General features: G+C 45.9%; 1 protein-coding gene across 5 annotated transcripts in view; it reads right to left on the bottom strand.

Annotated features, from left to right (window-relative positions):
- Positions 1 to 25,709, bottom strand: part of COL27A1 (collagen type XXVII alpha 1 chain) — a 255,431-nt gene that overhangs the window by 153,468 nt on the left and 76,254 nt on the right. For all 5 annotated transcript variants that reach the window (XM_081179610.1, XM_081179608.1, XM_081179609.1 and 2 more), the window contains 3 exons: positions 22,434 to 22,478; positions 17,807 to 17,860; positions 13,436 to 13,480 (listed from right to left, as the gene is read on the bottom strand). In XM_081179610.1, the coding sequence (XP_081035736.1) occupies positions 13,436 to 13,480; positions 17,807 to 17,860; positions 22,434 to 22,478 (144 nt within the window). The remainder of the gene's footprint in view (positions 1 to 13,435; positions 13,481 to 17,806; positions 17,861 to 22,433; positions 22,479 to 25,709) is intronic.

The following is a 25,709-nucleotide window of genomic DNA, read 5'->3' as shown; positions in this document are numbered from 1 at the left end:
GAAACTAAGACTAAGGCCAGTTGGACAACTTCAGCAGCAAGTCATCAATCAACACACAGTCAAGCCTACAACCCATTATGCAAGAATCAAATACACTCTCACAGAATTTAGTTGCAAGTAATGCGAAGCCAGCCACTAATTTGCCCATTTGTCAGTAAGTAATCAATTCTTAGAAAACTCCAACTGATACAATTGTCTCCCCAGTAGCCAGAGACAAGCGTCCTCTACAGCTAAATATTGCAGCATGCCAAGGGAAACTTCTTCCACAACAAGTGAAGTCATGGAAATTCAGATCCTGCAGACTGAAAAGTATCTACTCTGCTGTGGGCAGAAGTCCTTTGAAGGATTACAGAAGAAAGGGGCTAAGGAGGTGAGAGAAATATGCAGAGATGTTCAGCTTCCAATCTGGATTATGAGGAGGAACAGCATGAGACAAAGGAGTCAGAGCATGTGGGAGTTGAAGGTTCAGTTGTGGATTTGCCAGATCAAACGTGACCAAATGTTTGGCTCTAGTTTTGCAATTGGGGAAATAAAAACAGCCTTGCTGGATCAAGCCAAAGGGGCTCACCTAGTCTAGCTTTCTGTTCTCCCAGTGGCAAACCAGAAGTCCCAATGGAAAGCCAGTAAGCAGGACCTGAGCCAACAAAAACTGGTACTAAGAAGTATACTGCCTCCATCAGTGAACGTATCACAAAGCATTATTTTCCATGAATTTCTCTAAACGATCCAAGTTGGTGGCCTTTGCTGCATCTTGCAGAAAATTTAATAAAGAGGTGCAGCACAGATCAGTTTGCACAATGAGCCAAGTGAGTCCAAACCTAGTCCTAGACTGAGGGGCTGGGGGGTGTTTATAGCTGGCAGTCCAGATGCTTCAGCCCCCAACACCCAGGGGCCATTTGGATGGGTAGACAGAGCTGCCCACCTACCAATCATCTGACATCAGGTGAAATATTTTCCTTTCCCCTCCTGGTCTGAAATCAAACCATGCAGGCAAATGGCACAGCATGAATTGCAAGTACAGATGATGAGCTAACTCTCAATGCTTCCAATGGAACAGGGTCTGCAGATATCACTCATTTCAATGTAAAGGGAATGACAAAGTGTCATATCCAATTAACTTCTACTCAGTCGGCCCATTGAAATTAATTGACCAAAGTTAGCTATGTCTATTAATTTCAATGGGTCTACTCTGAGTAGGACTAGAACTGGATTCACAGACTTAAAAACAATGATGTAAATGAATACAGATCGCATTAACTTGGTTTCTCGTGACCACAGATGAACATGTGAACTGCGGCAATTTTCTGCCTCTTTTTCAGTTTTCATCAAGATTCTGCAACATCTATCCCAGCTGCCCATCTCAGAATGTGCTACACTTTGTCAGCTGCCTTCTTAAAATGTGGCACCCATAACTGAAAAATGTACTCTTAACGTGTGGCCTGACCAGAACAGAATGGAGTGGAACTATTTCCATCCTGTTATCTGTGCTTCAATTCAAAGTTAAATCTTAAATTTTCTTCAAAGAATCTGAGTTGTATCCACCTTTCCCTTGAGATAACAGGCGGATGGGATGTAATGTTGTGCAACAGAGGAATCCAACGCAATAGCTGCACTAGCGGACACTCGTGGCACAATGAACTGTGCTATCTATTGTGCAACAAAATTAACTGGCAACCCATTCATGAACTTTTTTGCGCAACAAGATTCTGCTGGAGCAAGCCAAGTACACTGCTAATTGACTTCAATTTAGTGCTACACTGGATACAACAGTCTTTCTCCAAGTTAAAAAAATGCTAAAGGTGACATTAATCCAGTACACTGTGCATGAAAACAGCACATCACGGAAAGGGTGACTCCTGTTGCTTGTCATAATGACCATGTTATTACCGAGGAGGCAAGTTTGGTCATTGTTTGAAGACCATACCTGTCTCCAGGTTTGGTCCTGACCAGAAGGTTACAGGTATCAACAAGGGTGACCCACATGACCTTAAGGTGCTGCTGTGCAATGCCAGGTCAATGATTCACAAGACCACTGCCATCCATGACTTGACCATAGATGGAAGAGTTGACCTAGCATGTGTAACTTGGTTAGACATGGCAGATGGGTCTGTTCTTGCCACTGCTTGTCCAGCAGGTTTCTCCTACGCACAGCAACCCAGAGCATGTGAGCGGGGGGCGGGGGGCGTTACAGTGATTTTTAGGAAATCATTAGCTTGCACCAGGCATCCTATTGGGAAGACCCAGTTTTCTAAGTGGAAGTTGGGCAATAGGAGCAGTACTAGATTCCTGTTGGTGTATCTACCTCCCCACTGCACCAAGGATTCCCTGCCCAAGTTGCTTCAGGTTGTGGTGAATGTTCTCCTGAAGACACCTAGTCTGGTGGTCCTACAGAATTTTAACATCCATGCTGACACGACCTTACAATGGGCCACTAGGGACTTCATGGAAAGTATGGCCTCCATGGGGCTGTCCCTGAAAAGGTTTGCTCCAACCCATAGTCATGGACATGCCTTAGACCTGGTGTTCACCTCTATGGATGTGGGTGATCTGACACTAAGTTCCTAGTGCACTTCCTGGTGCAACTAGACTCTTCTCTGCAGCTCTTCAGGTGCAACTGCAGGGAGGTGGGACTGATTCAAATGGTCCCCCACTGCTTAATGGATCCAAATGGCTTCCAGAGAGTGGGGGGGGGAATGTCTTCTCCCATGTTGATGGCCTTTCAGTTGATTCACTTCTGGCCTGCTGGAATGTGGAGTTAACCAGGGCTATCAACTGTTTGGCTCTAAGTACTCCCTTCAGTTGCATGGAGCCCAGATGGCCCCATGGTTTTTCCTGGAACTGAGGGCAATGAACCAATTGCTGAGACAGCTAGAGTGCCAGTGGTGAAAAACTTGTTCTGAATTGGACTGAACACACGCTCAATGTCGAGTCTACCAAGTGGCGATAGCAACAGCAAAAAGGAGCTTTTTCGCTGCCTCTATTACATCTGTGGAAAACAGCACCTGGAGACTCTTTCGGGTGTTTTTTAGTCTAACAGAACCACCTGCAACATCGGTACCTGGTGAGGAATCCAAGATCTCCTGTAATGATTTTTCAAAAAAATTAAAAAGGCAGATAAAATTTGGAAAGTGATAGACTCCACCATGGTAGGACGGCCATGGTGGGAAAGTGCCAGAGCTCCATCTAGTCAGGTTCCATGGGATCAGTTTCAACCTGTTACCTCTGAGGATGTGGAGAGGCTGCTTAGACGAATGAAACAAACTACCTGTCTCCTTGATCCTTGCCTATCCCAGCTCATAAAAGCAAGCCAGGCAGGGCTGGGCAATGAGCTTTGTGTTTCCCAGACCCAATTAAAAAAGCAGTTATTAAACTCATCTTTTAACAAACATATTTGGACCCGACCACTATGGCCAGTTATTGCCTAGTATCAAATGTTCCATTCCTGCACAAGGTAGTCACTGAACAACTCCATCTGGAGGATGCAGACCATTTGCATCCCTTCCAATTGGGATTCAGTCCCCATCTTGGGACTGAAACTGCTTTGGTCGCGCTGGTCGATGATTTCCAGCAGGCTAGGGAAAGAGGTGAAAGCTGTTTCCTGGTTCTGCTGGATCTCTCAGTGGCTTTTGATACCATAAACTATGGTATATTCCTGCACCATTTAGGTGGGTTGGGAGTTGAGGGCAGTAGTTATGAAGTGGTTCTGCTCTTCCTCCTGGGCCGTGTCCCGTGTTGCAGGGTGAGTGTTTGGACCCCTGAGCACTCAGTTGTGAAGTGCCTCAGGGCTCTGTCCTCTCTCATGTGCTTTTAAACATTTATATGAAGCTGCAGGGAGAGATCATCAGGGGGGTTGGGGCTGAGTGTTCACCCGAATGCGGATGATACCTAGCACTACCTCCTTTAAATCAGAACCAGTGAATGTGGTGAATGTCCTATGGGTCTGGAGGCAGTTAGAGGATGGATGGTGGTTAACCCTAATGGATTGAATCCTGACAAGACAAGTACTGTTTCTAGGGGGCAGGGGGTGGGTGGGGGTGGAGGACTCCCTGGTCCTGAATGGGGACTCACAGCTGTGCAGGTCAGTTCTGTGTCCAGGGCAGCTGTCTACCCGTGCTACTTGGTATGCCAGCTGAGACCCTACCTGCCTGTGCACTGTCTCACCAGAGTGGTGCATGCCCTGGTTATCTTCCACTTGGACTACTGCAATTTGCTCTATGTGGGGCTATCTTTGAGGGTGACTTGGAAACTACAACTAATCCAGAATGCGGCAGCTAGACTGGTGACTGGGAGTGGCTGCTGAGTGCTGACCTTTAAAGTCATAATGGCCTTGATCCTGTATATCTGAAGGAGCAGCTCCACCCTCATCGCTCAGCTTGGAAACTGAAGTAACAGCACCAAGGTGGTTCACTCACTGCGATAAGTGAAGTTGCAGGGAACCAGGCAGAGGGGCTTCTCAGCAGTGGCACCTGCCCTGTGGAATGCCCTCGAATCATATATCAAGGAGATAAATCACTACACTTTTAGAAGACATCTGAAGGCAGCCCTGTATTAGGGTTTTTTTAATGTTTGATGTTTTATTATATTTTTATACATGTTGGAAGCTTCCCAGAGTGGCTAGGGCAACTCAGCCAGATGGGTGGGGTATATTATTATTATTATTATTATTATTATTATTATTCTTATTATTCTTATTATTTCTCCACTATGTGATAATCAAAGGTTGGCTGCCTCTGTGAAGACTCCTCCTGAGCTTCCTAGAACAATGGCCATAGATAAGCCATGGAAAATACTGTCTGCCTTGCATTGAAAGCAAGGGGGAGAGCGGATGATCACAATTTGTGACATGGATCCCATGTGTCCAGTGCAAAACCACCATACAAATGACAACGAAGTGAACTATCGCCTTCCACTAAAACAATTATGCGGCAGAGCCCCAGCTACTCAGGTTCTGTAAAACTCTTTTCTCCGCTAGAGTAAAGGAGAGTTAGCTGGCAGGAGCCTCAAATAGTCCTGGCAATCCTTCCAGCCGTTTGGCTCCTTCTCCAAAACTAGGATTTTTATTTTCCTTTTGGCTCAATCCTGCCGCTCCTCGAGCCACCCAACCCTCTGGTCTTGTCTGAGAAAGGCGGCGCCTGCCAGCTGGCTCCAGCCAGGTGAGCTGGTGCCCAGTAGATGCTCCCCAAGGGCGCATAATTTGCAAATCAAACAATTTTTTAACAAAGTGGGAGGGAGGGAGAGAAATCAAGTTCAGGATTCATTTAATGCAGATATTTAGTGTGGGGGAGACAGAGGGAGAATGAATAAAATAAACAACCAGCCCCTAAAGCTTATGTTGGCTGCATCCTTCTTGGCAGGCTGGTCTTTGAGTAGAAGAAGCCTCTTTCCCTTGCCAGAGTGGATGGGGGAGGTCAGGGTGGAATAGGGCACAGCCAGATAGGAGTTTTGAAGTAGTGCAGAAGCTCAAAGGAGTTTTTGCCTGGGCTGAAACCAGCAGTGGCCACATTCAGGATCAATACACAGCCCCCACTCCCACCTCCATATGATTATCTGTCACAATACGATTATCTGTCACATTTCTTTCACTTTTTAAAGCTCATTGAGTTTTGTAATCCTGTAGAAAGCCAGTGGTGATATGATGATGTTGATGATGATGATGATGATGATGATGATGATTTATTTGTACCCTGCCCAGGGTTTCCCCAACCACTCTGGGCAGTTTCCAACAGAGATTAAAAAATACATTAAAACCTAAGTCGCTAAAAACTTCCCATATAATGGTTGGAGTGTCAGAGGAGGGCCTGGGAGACCAGAATTCGAATACCAGCTCAACTATGAAGCTCAGTGGATGACCTGGGCCAGTTTTGTTTTCTTTTCTCAGCCTCACCTGCTTCACAGGATTCTTGTGAGGCTAAAATGGAGAATGGGGGGGGGGGGGACGACGACATACACTACCTCAAACTTCTTGAAGGAAAGCTGGGATATAAAAGTAAAAATGAATAAAATAAACTTAAAAAAAAACCTTCCTGTCAGAAAGGACAATTTATAACGAAGGACATGCTTCCCCTCCCCATATATTTTCCTTTTATATTACGGGCTGTATCCATGCTAGTCATACTCAGAGTAGGCTCACTGAAATTAATGAGCATGACCACACTCATTGCCCCCTTGCTCATGAGGTAGTAAGGGTGGCTGCCTTTTTCTCCATTGAAAAGTACATAGAACTGAAGGTGAAAGTTGCAAGAGTTATGCTTTTTCACTTTGTCCAAAATAAAAGCTTCCATTATCAAAGCCATTAGAGGGCTGTAGCAGCAGTGGGACACCTCTCAGGCCCCCTCTATGTGGCCCTCAGGACTGGAGGTATAGGAAGCCATCGTTTTCCGTTCTGCCCTGTGTTTGCTGCAAGCAGCATTGCTTCTCTCTCACTGCAGTTCATATTCTGCCAAAAACTACCTTATCCATCTTGCTGTCCAGTGTGTCAAAACTCCATAACATGTAATTAATCAATTTAAATGCTATTAATTTGCATTTATTCATTTGACCGGAAATGAATTAATTGCATCAGTTGCATCACCATTACATTATTCCACCGCATTCACTGCAAAGGAAGCACAGTGCAAACATGGGGGAAACATGATCAACTTGTTGACCGAAAGCAACAACAACAGTGAATACTGGTTGTATTCAATGGATTAATTTCCATCCTGAACATGGGATAAATAAGTAGAGGTTAGCAATACCTGCTCCTATTTCCATCAGAATTCTCCAACAAAACTCCTCAGGACTCACCCTGTGAAATCCTTCCTTAAGGACTTTTGCCTGGCTGGAATGCATTCTTGAATGATAATGCCTCCTGCATGCCTGGATAGGGAGATGTCCGGGTAGCTGTGCAGAAGAAGCCTCTGACTTTCATATGCAATAATTTTTGAATGCAGCCTAATGTACACACTTAAGGTTCACATCGATTGCCCCACCCACTTTTGCCTCTCTCCCCACTGAAATACAGCTCTCAGAAGATTCCTACTAACGGAATGTGGCCCTGGGGGCTAAAAAAAGATTCCCTGCAGCTAGGCTAGAAGAGGCTTGAACTGCTCAAAGTACCGTATTTTTTGCTCTATATGACGCACCAGACCACAAGACGCACCTAGTTTTTGGAGGAGGAAAACAAGAAAAAAAAATATTCTGAATCTCAGAAGCCAGAACAGCAAGAGGGATCGCTGCGCAGCGAAAGCAGTGATCCCTCTTGCTGTTCTGGCTTCTGGGATAGCTGCGCAGCCTGCATTCGCTCTATAAGATGCACACACATTTCCCCTTACTTTTTAGGAGGGAAAAAGTGAGTTATAGAGCAAAAAATACGGTATAAACAAAGCTCCCCCCCAAAAAAAAAACCTTTTCAGAAGTTGAAAAGAAATGACAGGAGATTGGTTCTGTTTGTTGCTACAGTTTTTGTCTCCCCCCAAGCTAAAGACATGAAGATTTCAGGACCATTTCCTCCCAATTCATCCTTGTAATTATTTGTTTATATGGCCACAGGTGTGTTCCATTATTATATGCATGATATAACTTAGCAAACTCATGATTGCTCCTATTACCCCCAGCTAAGGGCTGCTGGTGCACAGTCCTGTTGTTTAGAGAAATCCCTATGGAACTGGCACAGGGTTGGGAAGGGGTTTTCCAACACATATAGGAAATGACACACAAGGAGGGATTGTCAGAGAATGCTGATGGAAAAGGATGAAGAAATTGCTGCACTTCCTGTGCTCATATGTGGTCAGGAAAAGAAATCAGTCAAAGGAATAAAATTGGGATCCGTCCACATTGCTATTGTTTTAATCTGCAAATGAAACACAATTAATGGTGGAAGCAGGGTGTGTTTACATTTGCTTTGATGTCTCCTTCATATTGTAGAACAGAAGAGAACAGAAACCGTGTGGATTGTGACAAAGACAGGCCAGAAAACCTTTCCCCATACACTTTCTCCACAGATTGCATAATTTTATTATAATAATAATAATAATAATAATAATAATAATAATAATAATAATTTATTATTTGTACCCCGCCCATCTGGCTGGGCCTCCCCAGCCACTCTGGGCGGCTTCCATAAAAACCAAAAATACAATAAAATATCACACGTTAAAAACTTCCCTGAACAGGGCTGCCTTAGGATGTCTCCTGAATGTCAGGTAGTTGTTTATCGCTTTGACATCTGCATTTTAAAGATATATATCATGTTTCTTCTTATTCACCATTTTTTTAAACTGAAAATACTTATTGGAGCTGTTTGTCTTTAAACTGGGCTTGGACCAGACATCCCTTCAAGTAAAAGTACATCTTCAAATAGAAGACTAAATTGAGGATACATGGTCACCCTACGGAGAACCCTAAGTCTCATAAATCCCACACACCTATAATGGTCACAAGTGTGGCAGGAGGAACACTGGAATCTTCCTTGTTCTGTCATGCCACTGGTCCATCTAGCGCAAATTGCCTACACTGACAATACTGGTAACAGAACCCCAAGATTATAGGCAGGAGCTGTTCCCAGGTCTACCCTGGAGACACCAGGGCCTGAACAGGGGACCTCCTGCCTACAAGGGAGATTCCCTACCACTGAGTTTGAAAGTGGAACAGACTCCCTCAGAAGGGGGTGGGCTCTCCTTTATTGTAGGTTTTAAGCAAAAGTTGGGTGGCCATCTGTCCTGGATGCTTTAGCTGAGATTCCTGCATTGCAGGGGGTTGGGCTAGATGACCCTCAGGGTCTCTTCAAACCCCACAATTCTGTGATTCTATGAGTTACAGCTGGTAGAGACAGAAGTATGGGAGAAGTCATCTAATGTGCTTGTCATCTTGGGGCCTTCAATGCTTCTGCCAAAGGATTGAGCGCTGCCTATGTTGGCTGTTGCATCTCCCCTCTTCTTTTTTGAACATGATTTTTTTTAATGACTTGTCTCCAGTTGTTGATGACAATGGGATGGTGGTGGTTTTTTACAATGACACTCTAAGAATCCAGAGGCATCTCAGAAAAAACTGCTAAAAATCACCCAGGATTTCCCACTGCACATCGAAGAGCAGGATAAACAGGATTCTCATTCACATACTGCTTCTGCCCTCACCCAGGAATTATTGCTTTGCCCACACATTCCTCCTATCTGCTGCAGTTCTGATGCACTGGGAAAGAGCAGAGGAGGAGACAGGGGGGTGGGGGCGAGGGAAGCCTCATCAAAGTCCTGTTTCCAAGACCGAGTCATCATGTTCCTCTCATGTCCCCACTGAGCTGAACTGCCCTGGAAAAGTTTCAACCTCTGACTCACGTCCAGCACGTCTATTTTAATCTTTTTACATTCTTACATCATTCCAGGAGGCCCAATTGTACAATAGAGCAAACAAAGAGCCCGCTGCTCCATCTATTGAGATTTTACAGCAATCAAGAGCAGGGATGTATAAACATCTGGCTTTAAATCCTTCCCTCTGCTTGTGTATACATTGCTCCAGAGAAAGAGAGAGATGTTTCAAGAGATCCGTCACAGGGAGAAAACGCTGATAAGCTGACATGGAAGAAATCATCCCTAGAAGGAGTTGCACTGAAGACAGTGATGTATCCTGCTGCAGATGAAACACAGAGGCGAGGTAACAGGAGATTTGACTCGGTGCCCAGTTTAAGAACAGGAGAGCCTGGCTGCTGGATCAGGCCAAAGGCCCACTTAGTCCAGCATCTTGTTCCCTCACTGGCCAAGCAGATGCCCCAATGGGAAACCTGCAAGCAGAACCTGAGCACAGTAATACCTCTCCCCATCTGCAGTTCTAGGCAACTGGTATTCAGAGGCATATTGCCTCCAACAATGAAGAACATAGCCTGCCATCATGGTTGGCAGTCGCTGGTAGCCTTGTCTTAAGTGTATTTCTTTAATCCTTTTTAGAGCCATCTAACTGGAGATGCCAAAGACTGAGCCTAGGATCTTTCTGTGTGAAAGCAGATGCTCTATCACTGAGCTATGACCATTCCTCAAAACTTTTGGTTTTATTACTTCTCCCATCTTCTTTCTCTACCACCCACCAAACACCTGGCACGGTTATCCACTTGGTTGTTGTTTTTCCACTGGGATTTTGTTTGTTTGTTTTATGGTCCAATTACAAATTCAAGAAGGAGGAAGATGGCATTCATGATTGGCATAGGTACTGACCAATCAGTGCTAAGAGATTCTAGCTTCTGCTATATTCTGCTACATTGGGGGATGGGGGTGTTTCCTGCTAAGCTTGATCCAGGAGGGACAATTAGCACACACAATCCAAAATGCATGACTGCATTTTAATAGCAGGCTTTCTGTTGAAAATATGCAAGGTCAAGCAAATTTAAGATCAATTTAAATTATTTGTCACGGATTACTTTAATTCCATGTTATGGCTTTAGATAGTAATTGTGGGTGGTTTTATTAATGGAGGAGGAGAAGGAGGAGAAGAAGAAGAAAAAGAAGAATGAAAACCCTGACTTCAGAGTGAATATATATTTGCAAAAGAAATCCCACCATTCCCCAGAGGGAAAATACAACTCCATTTATGAAAATAAAAACAAATGCTATTAAAAAGTGGGGGGTGGAGATGGCGTTTTTCAATGGAAGATTGCACAAGTCAAAACAACAGCTGGAACAGATTGAGTGTGCAGGCACACTGTATGTAAAACTGTTTCAAAAACTCTGACCAGACCCCCTTACCTAACAACCGTTGCCTTGTTTAGTTACTCTTGAGTCAGAGATTTTCTCCAATCTTTCTTTTCTTTTCTTTTACAGTTGTGTTCGCCTCTGATGTAACCAGTTGTCATTAACTTTGGCAGATGCTGTTATTTTCCTTTCCCACCCCACCCCCCCACCACTGTGAATCCTTTCTTTTTCATTGAACAGAGGTAGGTAACCCTTTATCAGCCTGAGGGCCCCATTCACTTCTGGGAAACCTTCCAGGGGCCACATGCTAGTGGTGGGCGGAGCCAGAGGAAAAAAGGGGGCGGGGCAGCAAATGCTAACTTCACCTCTTACCACAGTTTTGTTTCCACACCCTGCTCAGAAATCCATCCAGATAGGCAAGAGGCAATACAGTGGAGCCTCGCAAGACGAAATTAATTCGTTCCCCAAGTCTCTTCGTCTTGCGAGTTTTTCGTCTTGCGATGCACGGTTTCCCATAGGAATGCATTGAAAACCAATTAATGCGTTCCTAGGGAAACCGCCTTCAGACCAGGTCCGGGGACAGTCTGTCCCCGACCTCTTCTGAAGGCTGGGGGGGGGGACAAGGGCTTTTCTTCCCACCCCCAGCATTTTAAAAAACCCCGGGACAGCGGAGGACTTCTCCGCTGTCCGGGGCGATTTAAAAGCCCCTGGGAAGGCAGGCAGGGGGGACAAAGACTTTTGCCCCCCCCGCCAGCCTTCAGAAGAGGTCCAGGACCTCTTCTGAAGGCCGGCGGGGGGCGAAAGTCTTCCCCCCCCCGCCTGCCTTCAAAAGCCGTCAGCGACAGCGGAGAAAGGCGCTGCCTTTCTCCGCTCTCCCGGGAAGGCAGGCGGGGGGGAAAGACTTTCGCCCCCCGCCGGCCTTCAGAAGAGGTCCTGGACCTCTTCTGAAGGCGGGCGGGGGGCGAAAGTCTTTGCTCCCCCCGCCTGCCTTCAAAAGCCGTCCGCGATAGCGGGAAGCGCTTCCCTGCTATGCCGGACTGCTTTTAAAATGCTGGCGGTGGGGAGCAAAGCCTTTCGGCCCCTGCCGGCCTTCCTGAACCTCTTCTGAAGGCCGGAGGGGGGGAAAGGCTTTGCTCCCCACCACCAGCATTTAAAACAGGTCCCCGGAGATTTCCCTATGGGCTTTCGTCTTGCGAAGCAAGCCCATAGGGAAATTCGTCTTGCGAAGCGCCTCCAAAACAGAAAACCCTTTCGTCTTGCGGGTTTTCCGTCTTGCGAGGCATTCGTCTTGCGGGGTACCACTGTACCACATTTTAAGCACATATTCCAGCTAGGCAAAAGTACTTAGTGACAGTACAAAGCGTGACCAGTGGGGAGTTTGGCCTGGGGAGACGGGGTGGGCTGTGGATAATCACAAGGGACACATAGAGGTGCTTGGAGGTCACATTTGTCCCCCAGGTCTGAGGTTCCCCACCTCTGCTATAGATGATTAAGCATGTGGACACCTGCGGTTGTGTTCTTACAAAGAAGCACCTTTTTGTGCAACAGGGCAGGGTTGCAAAACAGGGCAAGGAGGGAGGAAGTAAGCAGAGAGGGGCAAAGGATGCATTGTTCACTATCCAAGGGTTTTATAGAGGAAGACACTTTACGGGGCTGGAAACCCATTTTTTAAAAATTGGGCTATGTGGAAACAGAGACAGGAAAGGTTACGGGTGGACAACACAACCAGTGGTTAGTGGGGGGGGGGGTGTAAAATAAAAAGGAAGAGAAAAATGCACTGAGACAGTGGGATTCTGTAGAATTTCTCAAATTCCCACCTGTCAATTATATGCAGTGCTGTTTTTCTAGAAAAAAAAAGAGCTGGAACTCACTATGAACACCTCCCTCGTTCTCTTAGAATGGCAATGGCACCCACCTGAGAGGTGCCGGAACTGAGTTCCAGTGAATTCTGGCTAGGGAAAAAGCTCTGATCATATGGCATATGACACATGCCACTCTGCAAAAAAAATATTCAGGACTATGCTCTAGCTGTGCTCCCAATTATTTCTATGTAGCTCCATCATAATCATCATCTTGGGCAGTTATCCATCCCTTCTACCCCCTCCCCCCAAAAAAAACCCCTGCCTCAAAGTGATTTAGGATATCAAACAGTTCATCAAACTATTTTAAATCAAACTCACAGAACATAAAGAAAATAAAACAAAACTTTCTGAACTTGTTCACCCAACAACAAGAATATACAGGACCAAGAATATAATCGACCCCACAGAAAGCTGGGGATAGAAAAACAGGCCATGGATCTTGCTGAAATAAGATCTTTAATTCAAGCTAAATTCAATTCCTTCTGCTGAATATAGAGCTCTGGTTTTGCCTCCAGCACCTTCTGCTGCTCTTGAGACAGGGGAATGGGGCTGAAAACATGAAGGAAACTTAATCCTAGTTTTGTTCCCATCCTCCTCTATAAGGAGCAACGCAGGCTAAGAAAGAGGAAGAAACAGAGAGGATGCATAACCCCCTGGGCTGGTTGTAGGTGGGGGTTGACTCAGGGCAGAATGAGGTTTGGTGCAGCAGAGCCCCATTTGGAAAATATGGACATGTCCTTTATAAAACCAAACAAGACTTCAACATTCCCAGCCCCATTAAACAACATGACACACAACCAACTGTTCCCTCCCTGAAAAAAAAACACATTCTGTCTGAGATTCCCACCTCCACCACCCCACTCCCATTTTTAAACTGTTTAAAACAAAGTCTGCATAGTAGACGAAGAAAAACTTTACCGGCCTACCCATCTTGCCCCTCTTCCCAGGAACTCCGGGGATTCCCTAGAAAACAAGCAAAGGGGGTGGGGAGAAAAAGTATTAACATCTGGTGGAAGTCAGAAGGAGACACAAAGTCCAAATCAAAAGAGAAAGGGGATTTTTTTTATATATATATTTTTTTAAAAAAAAAAACAGAAACAACTGCAGGATTATTATGGGCCAAATTGTCAGCCGCTGACTGTCAGCTGCAAAAGCAAGCAAATGTGGAGGAAGAGGATCATCACTTAGGCTGAGGAAAGACACACACACACCCAGGGCAAGGAAACTGAGGCATAGCTTAGCAGAAGGAATAATTAAGCTACCGGTCTGGAACCAAACGAAAGCTGAAGCCAAGACTTGCTCAAGAAACTCTGTTTATGTTTCCTATTTGGTGACACACAGAAGCATTAGATCAGCGGCTCCAAATTCCCCCTCATCCATGCAGACGGCACACACACACACTTTTCCAGAATCTGCCTTCTCAATAGAGTCCTCTAGGCTTTGCCAACGAAATAGATGGGGTGCAGGAAGAAAAGGGCTTCATTTGGGAATATGGGCACAGTGCTGAAGGGGAAGAGCTATTAATTTTAGGACGGGCGAGACCCAGGTTCAAAATCCCTGTCTGGCCTTGAGCCTTGGGCCAGGCATTAACCACCTCCTTCCCTACAGCCCCCGCCCCCACCTCAGGTGTTAAGACAGGCAGTGGGGACCCTCTTGTTAGTTCCACTGCCCTTGGAAACTTGCAGGTGGGGAAGGCCCAGGAGAAGGCCTTCTCTGTGGCATCCCTAAGATGTGGAATTTCCTCCTCACACAGATGCATCTGGATTGTGGCATTTCCCTTGTACAATATAGTTTTTGTCGTATGCTGATGGCACTCATTTTTACACTGGCCTTTGAGACCTGATATATCAGTAGTTCTCAAAGGGTGTGGCAGGAGACAATGGCAAGTGTGGCAGGAAGATTCAAGGGCAAACAATATTCTATTTTGGGAATGATTCACGTTCTTATCTAGCTGCCTTGTTTATACTTTCTGGCTGTCATGGGATCGTATCATAAAGCAGTTGTGGTCTGTCTTATAAATAAAGTCTTTACCTTTACCTATAAATCAAGCACTGCTAGGAGTTGTTTCTTTTTGTTTTCCAATGTATTTCTTATCAATAAAAAATTTGGTATGGTGCAAGCAAATTTTTATTCTGAAAGTGGCCCAGAGTAAAAAGTCTGAGAACCACTGGCGTGTGTGTGTGTGTGTGTGTGTGTGTGTGTGTCCAAATCTCTTAACTGCAATTTGCTTTGACTAACTTTAATACTGCATTTTGCCCTGGACCTCACGATGAAAGGCAGATAGGAAATCTATATACTGAATAGCTGTCAACTTACAGATTAGAAAATAAGGATCCAGCAGCCTCGAAAATAAGGGATCAGCAACCAAAATAAGGGATTTTCCGCCCACAGGTATATTCAACTTCTGAGCCCCTCGGAGCCAAAGGCAGAAAGCCCAGCCAGCAGCCAAACGAAGCCTCAAGCGGTGGTTCCCACAGCGCAGCAACCCGGCAAAGGGGATGCAGCAAGGAAAACCACCGTCACCTCTCTGCTGGGAAGCGCTGAGCAAAGGCGAGTCCCCAGGCAACGCTGCTGATTTGATCAGCACAAGGCATGCAAGCTCCACCCCCCAGTCGTTCTTAGACTCCTTATTGGGTGAGCAACGCAGCCAAGCAACACAGTTGGAGCCTCCCTCCTCCCTGGCCGGCAAGGAGGGAGGGAGAGGAGCTGCTTCCTTTGAAACCCGGGAAATTTAAGGGACATCATCAATAAGGGACAGCAGCAGGACACGGCGCTGGGATAAGGGACTTTCCCGCCAAATAAGGGACGGTTGACAGCTATGAAGGTTGGCCCTGAGCATTTTGCCACTAGAGGCAAACCAGAAAATGCTGCTCCCCAGCCCACCACCTCCTCTGCTGCTGCTGCTGCACACCTGGCAGCAGCTGTGCACTCACAAACAGTGGGTGTGCAGTGGAGGAGCAACAAGCTGGACTGGCTGCCTTCCCTAGTTACCCAGAACCTGCTGCTATGAGGCAATGGCCTTACCTTGCCTCAAAGGTGGGCTAGCCCAGGTACAGACCCTTTCTGCTCCTTTGAAGAAGGGTTGAACACAGAGGGCCAGGGTGGGAAAGGAGAGCCTTCTTTGGAAAAATAAGCCAGGAGGGGTGATGGAAGGGAAGAAATCTGGTGGCCCCAACACACGGCTGGACTGGCTCACCACGTTTTGAAAAGAAGTGACACACCGCACCATGTTTATACATGGTAACCATAACATTTCCATGTTCCACACAGCATCTGTCTCCTTCACTTTCAAATGGGGTAGGTGTGAGGCAAGGGAGGGCGAACTTCCCCACTGAATTTTAGGGGTGGGGGCAAAATTCAGGGTGGGGTGGCAAAACATGGCAAGGTATGGACCATTCCTCCTGGCAGACCCCTTCCCCCGCTGTCCCACTCACACACTATGAAGCTGTCAAACCAACAATCAGGGGAAAAAATACTTAGGAGTGCACCCCAAATGTGTTACTGATTCTTGGGGGGGGGATTCCCTTTGCAGTCCAGCTTGTATTCAAACTGGGCTGCAAAGAAAACTCCATCACAAGCAAGGGATTGGCTGCACTAGGAAGTTTCTGATGGGGAACTCCATAGTGCAGCCAATCCCAATGGGACTTAGCACCACTGCTGATCAGGTGATCAGTGCTGGCAGCACATCTTACTTTGGGCAGAATTTGGCCACAGTGAGGAGCTCCCAACTGTGCTGGATGTTTCTCACCAATGATCTGTGGTGTTTATAGCAGTGTTTTTCAACCACTGTTCCGCGGCACACTAGTGTGCCGCGAGATGTTGCCTGGTGTGCCGTGGGAAAAATTGAAAAATTCGAAAGATTTTTTTTTAAAAAATGTCAAATTTTTGCCCACTAGGCGGGTGCCGGACTGTGTCCACCCTATTTTCCATCCGTCCTGGGTGGGGATCAGATCGGATGGGATCGGATGAGAGCGGACAGGCGGTCCGCTCTCATCCGATTCCCCATAGAGAGCAGCGGGGCTCTGACATCTCCCTCTCCGCACACCGTGGTGGTGTGCCTCGTGATTTTTTTCATGAAACAAGTGTGCCTTTGCCCAAAAAAGGTTGAAAAACACTGGTTTATAGGATGGAAATAGAAGCCACCATTATTAAATTTATTCCTCATCAATAAATTAAAATCTCCCCACCTCCAACACACACACACACACACACACACACACACACACACACAGTGTGCATTTCAGTGAACAATAGGAAATAAGGTTCCAAGGAGTAACATTTCCTGGCTCTGGTTTGGTTGCCATTATTATTATTATTATTATTATTATTATTATTCACTAAATTTTTATATTGCTCTTCATTCGGGGATCACAGAGCAGTTTATAATTGGCTCTTACTTTCTTTATAGTGGAGAAAACATTGGATGAAATGCTAGAGGAGGCCGACAGTAGAAGTTACCAGGCTGAGAGAGACAACAGTCTCAGTCAGCTGATTCTGAATGACATGAAAGGGTTGTTTATTCAATAATAAATGGGAAATAAATTAATAAAACTGTTTGATAATAAATCAGATCTACAATAATATTATAATAAATCATATAATAAATAATTATTATCTATTATTATTTATTCAATTTATAAGTGGCTTGCTATGTAAAAAGACTCTAAGCTACTTACAAAACTTTAGAAACATAAAAAATACACTTAATAATAAATCAATAGGGTAGTATTCAACTTTTACTCAGAGTACACCCACAGAAATTAATGACTATGAGTAAGTTAGATCCATTAATTCTATTTGGTTTGCTCTGAATAAAAGTTAGTTGAATACCACCCATAATAAATTAATTGAGCAATTGCAACAATAAATAGTAATCATAATAAAATAATAAAATATAAATTAATGTGACCATTATTAATTAATTAGCACTTGCTACATAAAAGGCCTCTAAGTGACTTATTATACTTTAAAAGCATAAAACACAGAATGAAATAAAATAAAATAGGTTAAATTAGTATTATAAAATGCCAGAGAAAGGAAGAGGCATTTATGGGATTTTCAAATGCCACAAGATTGTGGCTGTTTTGGGGTACGATGGACCTTGACTTCTGGGGCACAAGCATGTTGTGCTTCATGCAGAAAAATGTCTTGGCCTGGCAGGCAAGGCAACATGTGCATCTGCCAAAGAAGAGAAAAGATCAAGGCAGCCACTAAGACAGGCAGCGGCATGGACAACATGAGAAAGACAAGACAGATAGCAGTTTTGGCACAAAGAAGGCAAAAACTCACTCGCTCGCCGTCAGCACCGGGCAGCCCAAATAATCCTGGCAGTCCAATGTACCCCTATGGAGGGAAAGGAAAAAACAAAGAGCATTTTGTCTCCTCTGATGCGGTGGGTTGGGGTCAAGTCCTGTCCCTTGAGAACAAATAAAGCATCTTCCAGCGCTGGTCCAGGGAAGCCGTGATGAAATAAACCTTGGGGCAAGTGTATATGCCCATGGACTGCATGGTGCTGGCTTCCACGATGTAGTCCAAGGGCACATACCCTCACACCAGGGACCATGAGGACTCCAGGAAGGAAGGCGCCAGCCAGCTAGGGCCTTACCTGGGCTGGCTCAGGGTGGACCTGGGAGAAATGGAGCTTTGATCCAGGTTAGCTATGTGTGTGTGCAAAAGTTTCTGCTGCTGGCATTTTGTGTCACAACCCCACCAGGGAGGAAATAACTAAGACCTTCAGGAACCCAGGGAGAATACAGCAGGGATGGGGAAGATCTGTAGCCCTCTAGAGGTTGTTGGGTTTCCCATCAGCCACAGCCAGCATGTCAAATGGTCTGGGATGATGCGATTCAGAGCACCAACATGTGGAGAAATGCTGGGGTAGCTGAGTCATTAGAGCATGAGACTCTTAATCTCAAGGTTAAGGGTTCGAGCCCCGTGTTGGGCAAAAGATTCCTGCATTGCAGGGGGTTGGACTAGGTGGCAATTGTGGTCACTTCCAATCTACAATTCCATGATTCAATGATTCTATATGAAGCTGCCTTATACCAGGTCAGACCACTAGCCTGTCTAGCAGTTTATCATCTGCAAGGATTCTTGCAGCTCTCCAGGGCATCAGACAGGGGACATTCCCACCCTACCAGGAGATACCAGGAATGGAACCTGTGACATTCTGAGTGCAAAGCAGATATCTTAACACTGAGCTATGGCCCTTTCCCATAGGGCTTACCCACATCCTTGAGTTTGAGGGTTAAATGCCTTTTTTGTACTGCAGGTAGATGTACTTCACAATGACATATGGAACCCTGGAAACCCAGAGGCTCTTCCATCCTATGTCTAATGTTCTCTCCGTACCCAATTTGCAGATTAACCCTGGCCAGCCACCTCCAGTGCCTTCTCATTCACCCAACTAATAATAATAATATTTATTTATTTATTTATACATACCCCGCCCATCTGGCTCTCTGTTTCAGAAACTAACTACTAAAATGACAATGCCCCCTCACTCTTTGAGGATGGAAATGTGTTTGTTATCTCCATCATACTTTTTTTTTAAGGACAGCTGGGGGGTAGGCTGTGTTGTGGAGCAGCCTGTCATTACAGGATATTAAACAGCTGATCAGCCCCTTCCCCCACCTTCTTCCCTTGTACAAGAATGAAAACCACTGATGGGGTCAACCTTTGTTTATCGCTTGCAATTTTCCCAGTGATGAGAGCCAGCTGGTAGCATTTACTGCTCACAATTAAAAAGAGCACATGACAACCAGGGAGATGGATTTATTGGCTCAGAGCATCATGTTGATTTGGAATTGCAGTGGAGAGTAGGAGGCAGTTAACCGGAGCTCTGCTTCTTTCCAATAAAAGTGAAGAAGAGGAGGGTGGAATGGAAAAGAGGCAGAAGCTTCTCGAAAGTGAACAGTCAGGATGAGGCAGCCCAAGTGAGGACACAAAGCACTACTGTGGCATCAGAGGTGTTGGCCTTTGCATGTGGGTTCAAGATGCTGGTTCACTGTTAGAAGCAGAGGTGTCAAAATGTGGCCCCTTGAGTAGCTCCCTCCTTACAAAGCTAAGCTCTGGCACTAGAAGAGCCCTTCAGGGCTAGACAAAAAGTGCACCTAACCCAAGCAGGGGACCAAGACTTCCCCAGGTTGTTTGCTACCGCAGCAACTGCAGTCAGGGGTAGACTGCCTATGAACATGAAAGTTCCATTTCGTTATCCAGCTAAAACAAGGTACTGGACCTCAGGCCCAGGGGCAAGATGTGGCCCTCCAGTCTTCTCCGTGGCCCTCTGGACTCTCCCTGGGCCCTGCCCTGTGCTGTCTGCTCAAGTGCTTTGCTGACTTGATGGCATCTTTGAGACTTGCTCATGTCCTTTGCATGCTCGGACAGGTGATGGAGCTGTGTGGGGTGCAGTGCAGGTAGAAATACCTGGTTTTTGCACACCTGAAATGTAGCCTGCACTAAAGGTAAAAATTGCATCTGTTGATCCACCTACTTTTTCTTCTGCTCCCACCCACCACTGGTATGCAGCAGTTGAGCTGAAAACAATTCTCCACCCTTGCACCAGGCCACTGAATCTGTCTAATCAACATCTAAAGATTGGATCCTACAAACCTAACAAAGCGAAAGGAGAGAATATGAAGGACCGCCTTCACTTAGGCCAAACAGCCCGTACTTTGAGGCACGGGTGATAAACCTTTTTGCGCCAAGGGCCACATTCCCTTCTGGACAACCTTCCAAGGGCCACATGCCAGCGGTTCAATTACACCAAAGATACTCAAGGCAGGTGTGATGCACGGCCATGGGTGTACCTGGGGGAGGGGGCACGGAAGGACACATACACACACCCAAATAAAAAAACTGATAAAAATACATAGCAAACTGAGGTTCTGCCCCCCCCCCCAATCCTGGCTCTGCCCCTGTGCGGGGCTGGCAAGTGCTGTGGGCAGAGAAGAGTTCCAAGAGTTCAGACAGAGCTGGAGAGCCACATCCTGTCTTCTCCTGGGCCAGAGGATCCCCTCCTCTGCTTTACAATCTTCTTCACAGACCCTGCTCAGGTGCTTGCCTGTGAGGACAATCAGGCTGATGAAAAAGGGTCTTGCCCCGCAATTGTAGCAATCAGTTCCACTGGACATTAAGCAAGCTCCTCTCCTTCATAGTTTCAAATGGCTCTAGAAATCTCACTTCTTCCCTGCTGCTTTTAATGGGTGGATTTAAATTAGGCTGAAATACAGTATTTATAATGTGACTTAGTTTTGTGCTGGGTAGTTTCTGTCATTTTTGTGCACGCTTTTTAAGGTTGTCTTAAACCGTGATTGGTTTTCTCCCCCAATCTATGCATTTTGCATTGTTTTGGTGGCTTGTTTTGATCCTTTTGAATGTTTGTCTATGTGGTGGGAGACACATCCTCCCTATAAGTTGTAAACTAACTCAGTAGGGAAGCAGGGTGGGCAGTACTTTCCTCTTTGCTTCAGGGCAGGAGGCAAGGTGAGGCAACCACCTCAGGTGACAGATGCTAAGAGACAGCAGCGAGAGTTCCCTGGCTGTAGCAGGGCTTGCCACAGGGCCTGACCTGGGGCCCTAAACTAGTCTGCTGCTTCAGATGCAATGTAAGCTCCTATCCCACCCACCAGTCCAGCCAGCTTCTGTACATTGAGTAGAGAAGGAAGAGGCCATGCCGTCTTGTCCTCTGCCTCAGGCAGCAGAATATCATGGGCTGGGCATGCCTTGCTGTGCTTGTTTTCCACTTACAGGGCCGGGGGGGGGGGGGGTTCCACCACAAAGCCTAACCTCAGCATTTCTAGCATCTCATCTTGGAGCTTAGCTACAGGCCGAACCCAACAGACACCCCCCAGCTTCTTCCACACGTCAGTTACAGGCTGCTTGAGGATTTGTTGTTGCCAAAGACAGCAGGCAAACCTATGCAAGGGTTGATTAGGCAGAGCAAGGAAGAGTGGATGAGAGGCATCTGCTGAGACCTTCCTTCCTGCGCACACACACACACACACACACACACACACACACACACACACCCCCCAGTGAATCCACTGTTGCTCAACCATGAGCAATTCCAGCAAAACCTAAGGACAGTAAGCCAAGGGCAGGACAGCTGCAAGGGCAGCCCCCAACGTGTGCCAGGGCAGAATGACTGGGAAGATACTGATAGCCAACAAGCAGGCTCACAGCAGTTCATGGGCACTTGGAAGCAATAGGTCCCCAGGCAATAGGACAGGCAAGGCTGGTTCAGGGAGAAGGTAACGTTTGCTGCTGAGACACAGACCCACTGCTCCACACAAACCTGGCAGCAAGCCTTGGACTGCTTCCTTTTGCAGCAGCTGCTGGCAGGCAGGAGCCAGGGCAAGCAGATCAGTTCCAGCTGCTCCTCATTCCAGGAGAGCAAGTCTCATTGGCCCAGGCATTTAAAACCCAGAGCCCTATAGCCTGGCAATGACCTGTGCTCCCAGTTTACATGTGTGCTTTACTCCCATTCATGCCAGGACTGCTGGTCTTAGAAGTGCAGTGGGCCACTTTGCTGTCAGGGGTTCCTTAGCAGCTGTTCTTCACTGTTTCCAGAAGTTATAGGAGCGAGTGAAGGCTGGTCCATTAGGGCAAACAGGTGTGCTTCAGTCCCTCCTCACCAGCTTGCCTTCCAACTTACAGTCAGTTCAAAGAAGAGTGCTGGTTGTCAGCTTCCTTCTCTTCCTTAGGCTCAGTGCAGAGCTCAGCAGGGCAGGGAGGAGGACCATGGGGTGGCAGGGGTGGGGGAGGACACCAGAATCTGTTGGCTCTGGCTTCACCTACTGCTGGCTCATTTGCCTTTCACCCTACTGGTCCAAGTGGGCCCCAGTCACCACTGCCTACTGGTTCCCTCCTCGTCCATGTCAGTGGAAGTGTATAAACAAGGCTCTCTCTCACTTACCCGGCTGCCTTTTGGACCAGGTTCTCCTATAGGTCCAGGTAAACCCTGAAACACAAGAAGGGAAAAACAAAGCAAAGCAAGAAAGACAGATAAATGTGGACATGTTAGAACTTTTTTAAAATACACAAACACACACACAAACATCTGCAAACAGTTCCAAAGCAGAGGCTTCTCTTTGCAATTTAGGAGGCAGCCCAAGAGATAGCTAGGAAGGAATTCAGAGGGGAAGAATTATCATCATCACAATAAGCCTCCGGAAACAAATGCCCTAATTGTTACAGGGAGATAGCTCTGCAGGCATTCACATTTTAAAACAGAACTCATAGTAAATTCTACTCCATTCCAGAGCAGCTCAGCTGCAACAGGGGAGTGGACTGAATGCAAGAAGGGAAAAGCAAAGGCTGGTTGATATCAGATTGTAGTAAGTTGCTCACGCACATGTACAGGCTGCAGGCTGACCTCTGTGCTAATATATTAAGAAGCTATCAGCTGCATTTATCACAAGGTAATGGAAAGCCAGGCTTAAATCCCAGGCCAGCAACTTTCAACCCTGCTCTGTCAAATTAGTTTTTTTGGGGGGGTGGGGGTGAGAGTGCAGAGGTTTTCCTAATTACAGGAATGTGATATTGATGGTAAACAGAGGCAAGTTAAGCCCATGGCCAATGCTTAGCTCTGATAGAAAAACTGAGCATGTAGGTTCAGAAGCAGGAGACTTCTGGAAACCAGCTGCTGTGGGAAAGGCAATGGAGGAGACTGGCTGCCTTCACAAAGGACTTGTCATAGGGAAGGTGTTGGGTGGTATCAAGCTTAGAATTGTGAAACTAGAGACCTGTGTGTTGCTGCGCTACATCCACCTTCCCTAACCTGGTGCCCACCAGATGTTTTGGACTCCCAAAAACCCCCTCTATTTTTCAATGGCTTTTTATTGGATAGGCTACAGGGCAGCTGTGGGTGTGAACATGCCCTCTAGAGGTGGCTCCCATTACCCCTGACCACTAGCCTAGTTGGTTGGGGCTAATAGGAGCTGCAGCCAAGCAACATCTGGAGAGCACCATGTTGGCGACCCCAGCTTTAGAGGCGTGTTTCAAAGGGGGATTTCAGTCCCAGTTGGAGCTGGAGAGAAAGGGAATAAGCCTCCTCTTCCCAAAAATGTCCACCCATCTATCCACCCATACCTGCAACCAATTAAAGATGAAACAAAGGCATAGCTGAACACTACATGTTACCATGTAGTTTGACTTGCAGAACTCACGAGGACTAGGAACTTACGAGAATCTCAAATTCTGTATAATTGCAAGGGGTAAATAAAAAAAAACTGGCAAGATGAATAAGGGTTAAGGACTATTTGTCTGGAAATGTAAAGCTCATCCATTCTCACTGTTGAAATAAAATATTCCTATTTGAGACTAGGGAATAGGAAAAAATGTATTAATTTCAATCTCTCCTCCTCTTATTCTTCCATCCTTAAGTTTTGCATCAGTGTGTGGATATTCATCTGTGCAACAGGCACATTTCTGCTAGCCATTCCCTTATTTTATGCATTTTTTTATGTTACCATCACTACTGCAAGTACTTTTGTGCACCATTTCCTATCATATGTATATTTTTTAATTTTTTTGTGGCAAGCTGTGTCACAAAGTTCATACACATGTGAATTACAAAGGATAGCTCTGTTTCAGTTGCTCATGGGCTTAGGGGGTATAAATTAGGTGAGCTTGTACTAAAATGCAAAGTGAAACAGATTTCTCTCCCATTCCTATAATAAACTTCCATGGTTATTTACTCTATGCCAGTTGCCAGACTAAATGAAATTGAACGATCTCCTTCCACCTCCAACTTCCATCACCTCCAATTCAGGAAGCTCTGAAAGATAAACCCAGATCCCACTGTCAAAATGTTTGTTTGTATGCTTCTGCCATCAGGCCAAAGTTAACAACTTTGCCTCCGACGCCTGAACCAAAAAGAAGCCAAAGCTTCCAACTTTTCCACTGCGATGCAAAACCAAAACTTGCCAAAAGAAGAAGTAATGAAAGCACCGAATAAGGAAAGTAAACATAACTGAGACTGAAGAGGTTAGTGTGGGCAGCTGTACTATATTGGTCCCAGAGGATAAGAAACAGGGCTATTCTGCACCTTCCCCCCTTTGAATAAGCTTCTGTTGGTGAAAAAAGCACACAAACCTTTGGCTTAGACAGAACGTTTCATCAAACAAATGGGAAAGCTGGAAACTTACAGGGAGAAAGCATTCCTGCTGTCTCATGGCCTCTATTGCTGTGCCTTGAATAAACTTTTTGAAAAGTTTGTTGAGCCATGCAGGGATAAGTGGACATTGTGGCACATTGCTTGCTTGCTTACTTATTTATATTTAGTATTGTTATTTACAGGAACGTACAACGGGCCAAAACAACAAAGAGTCTTGTGACACATGCCAGGATTTCTCTATTAATAGCAAAGAAAAAAACCAGTTGATTGATGGTGACTGCACTGTGTCAGGTATGAATCTGAAAGTCAGTTCCACAACCTCCTGCCCATTCAGAATGACCAACGTCAGTTAAAAGCTTGCATACCCTTTTCAGCAACAGAGGCTGGCATACAGCTAGGCTTCACTGCAGGCCAAGCCTTTGATGCTCCTTTTATAGTTGCCGCCAAGAGAGAACTTTGGTTTCTGCAGCTTCTTCAACAACTGCATTGCCTCAAAGAGAGAAGGTGCAGCTATATAACATCTCCCTTCCATAAGCACACACACATACACAACACAGCTGCCCTTCACACCACATTTCATCCAGCAATTATTATTTTAGACACAGCAACAACAGGCGTGCATAGTGGAAAAGATGTGGGCGGGGGCCGTCCAGAGTGCTGCATGCACTCTGGCACATGCTGAGCCATTGGTCACATGACCTGTCCCGTTCCTTTGCACGGCGATGAGAGCCATGCATATGCTTTCCTCCACTGAAACAAGCAGATCATGCAGAAGACTGCACGGCGTACATGTACTAAAAACTCCTGTGGCCTCTAGCTCAGGGATAGGAGAACCTGTGACCTTCATCCCTGTGGTCAGAGATGATGGGAGCTATCAGCATACACACTTTTTTTGCAAGACAATGTTAAAAAATAATAACATATGTTTGCATGCTATTTTCATAAATTTTTTTTATCCAGTATATGCATTTGTGTGCACATTACTTTGCTGGGGAATCACACTGCAAAATTCAGAAAAGTGCTTCAGCTTGTGCATAGTGTTTCAGAAAGTGCAAATTATGTTGGTTTACCTTT

Source organism: Podarcis bocagei (assembly GCF_964188305.1).
Source record: "Podarcis bocagei genome assembly, chromosome: Z".
Lineage (NCBI taxonomy): Eukaryota > Metazoa > Chordata > Lepidosauria > Squamata > Lacertidae > Podarcis > Podarcis bocagei.
This window is presented reverse-complemented; position numbering and strand designations above follow the sequence as displayed.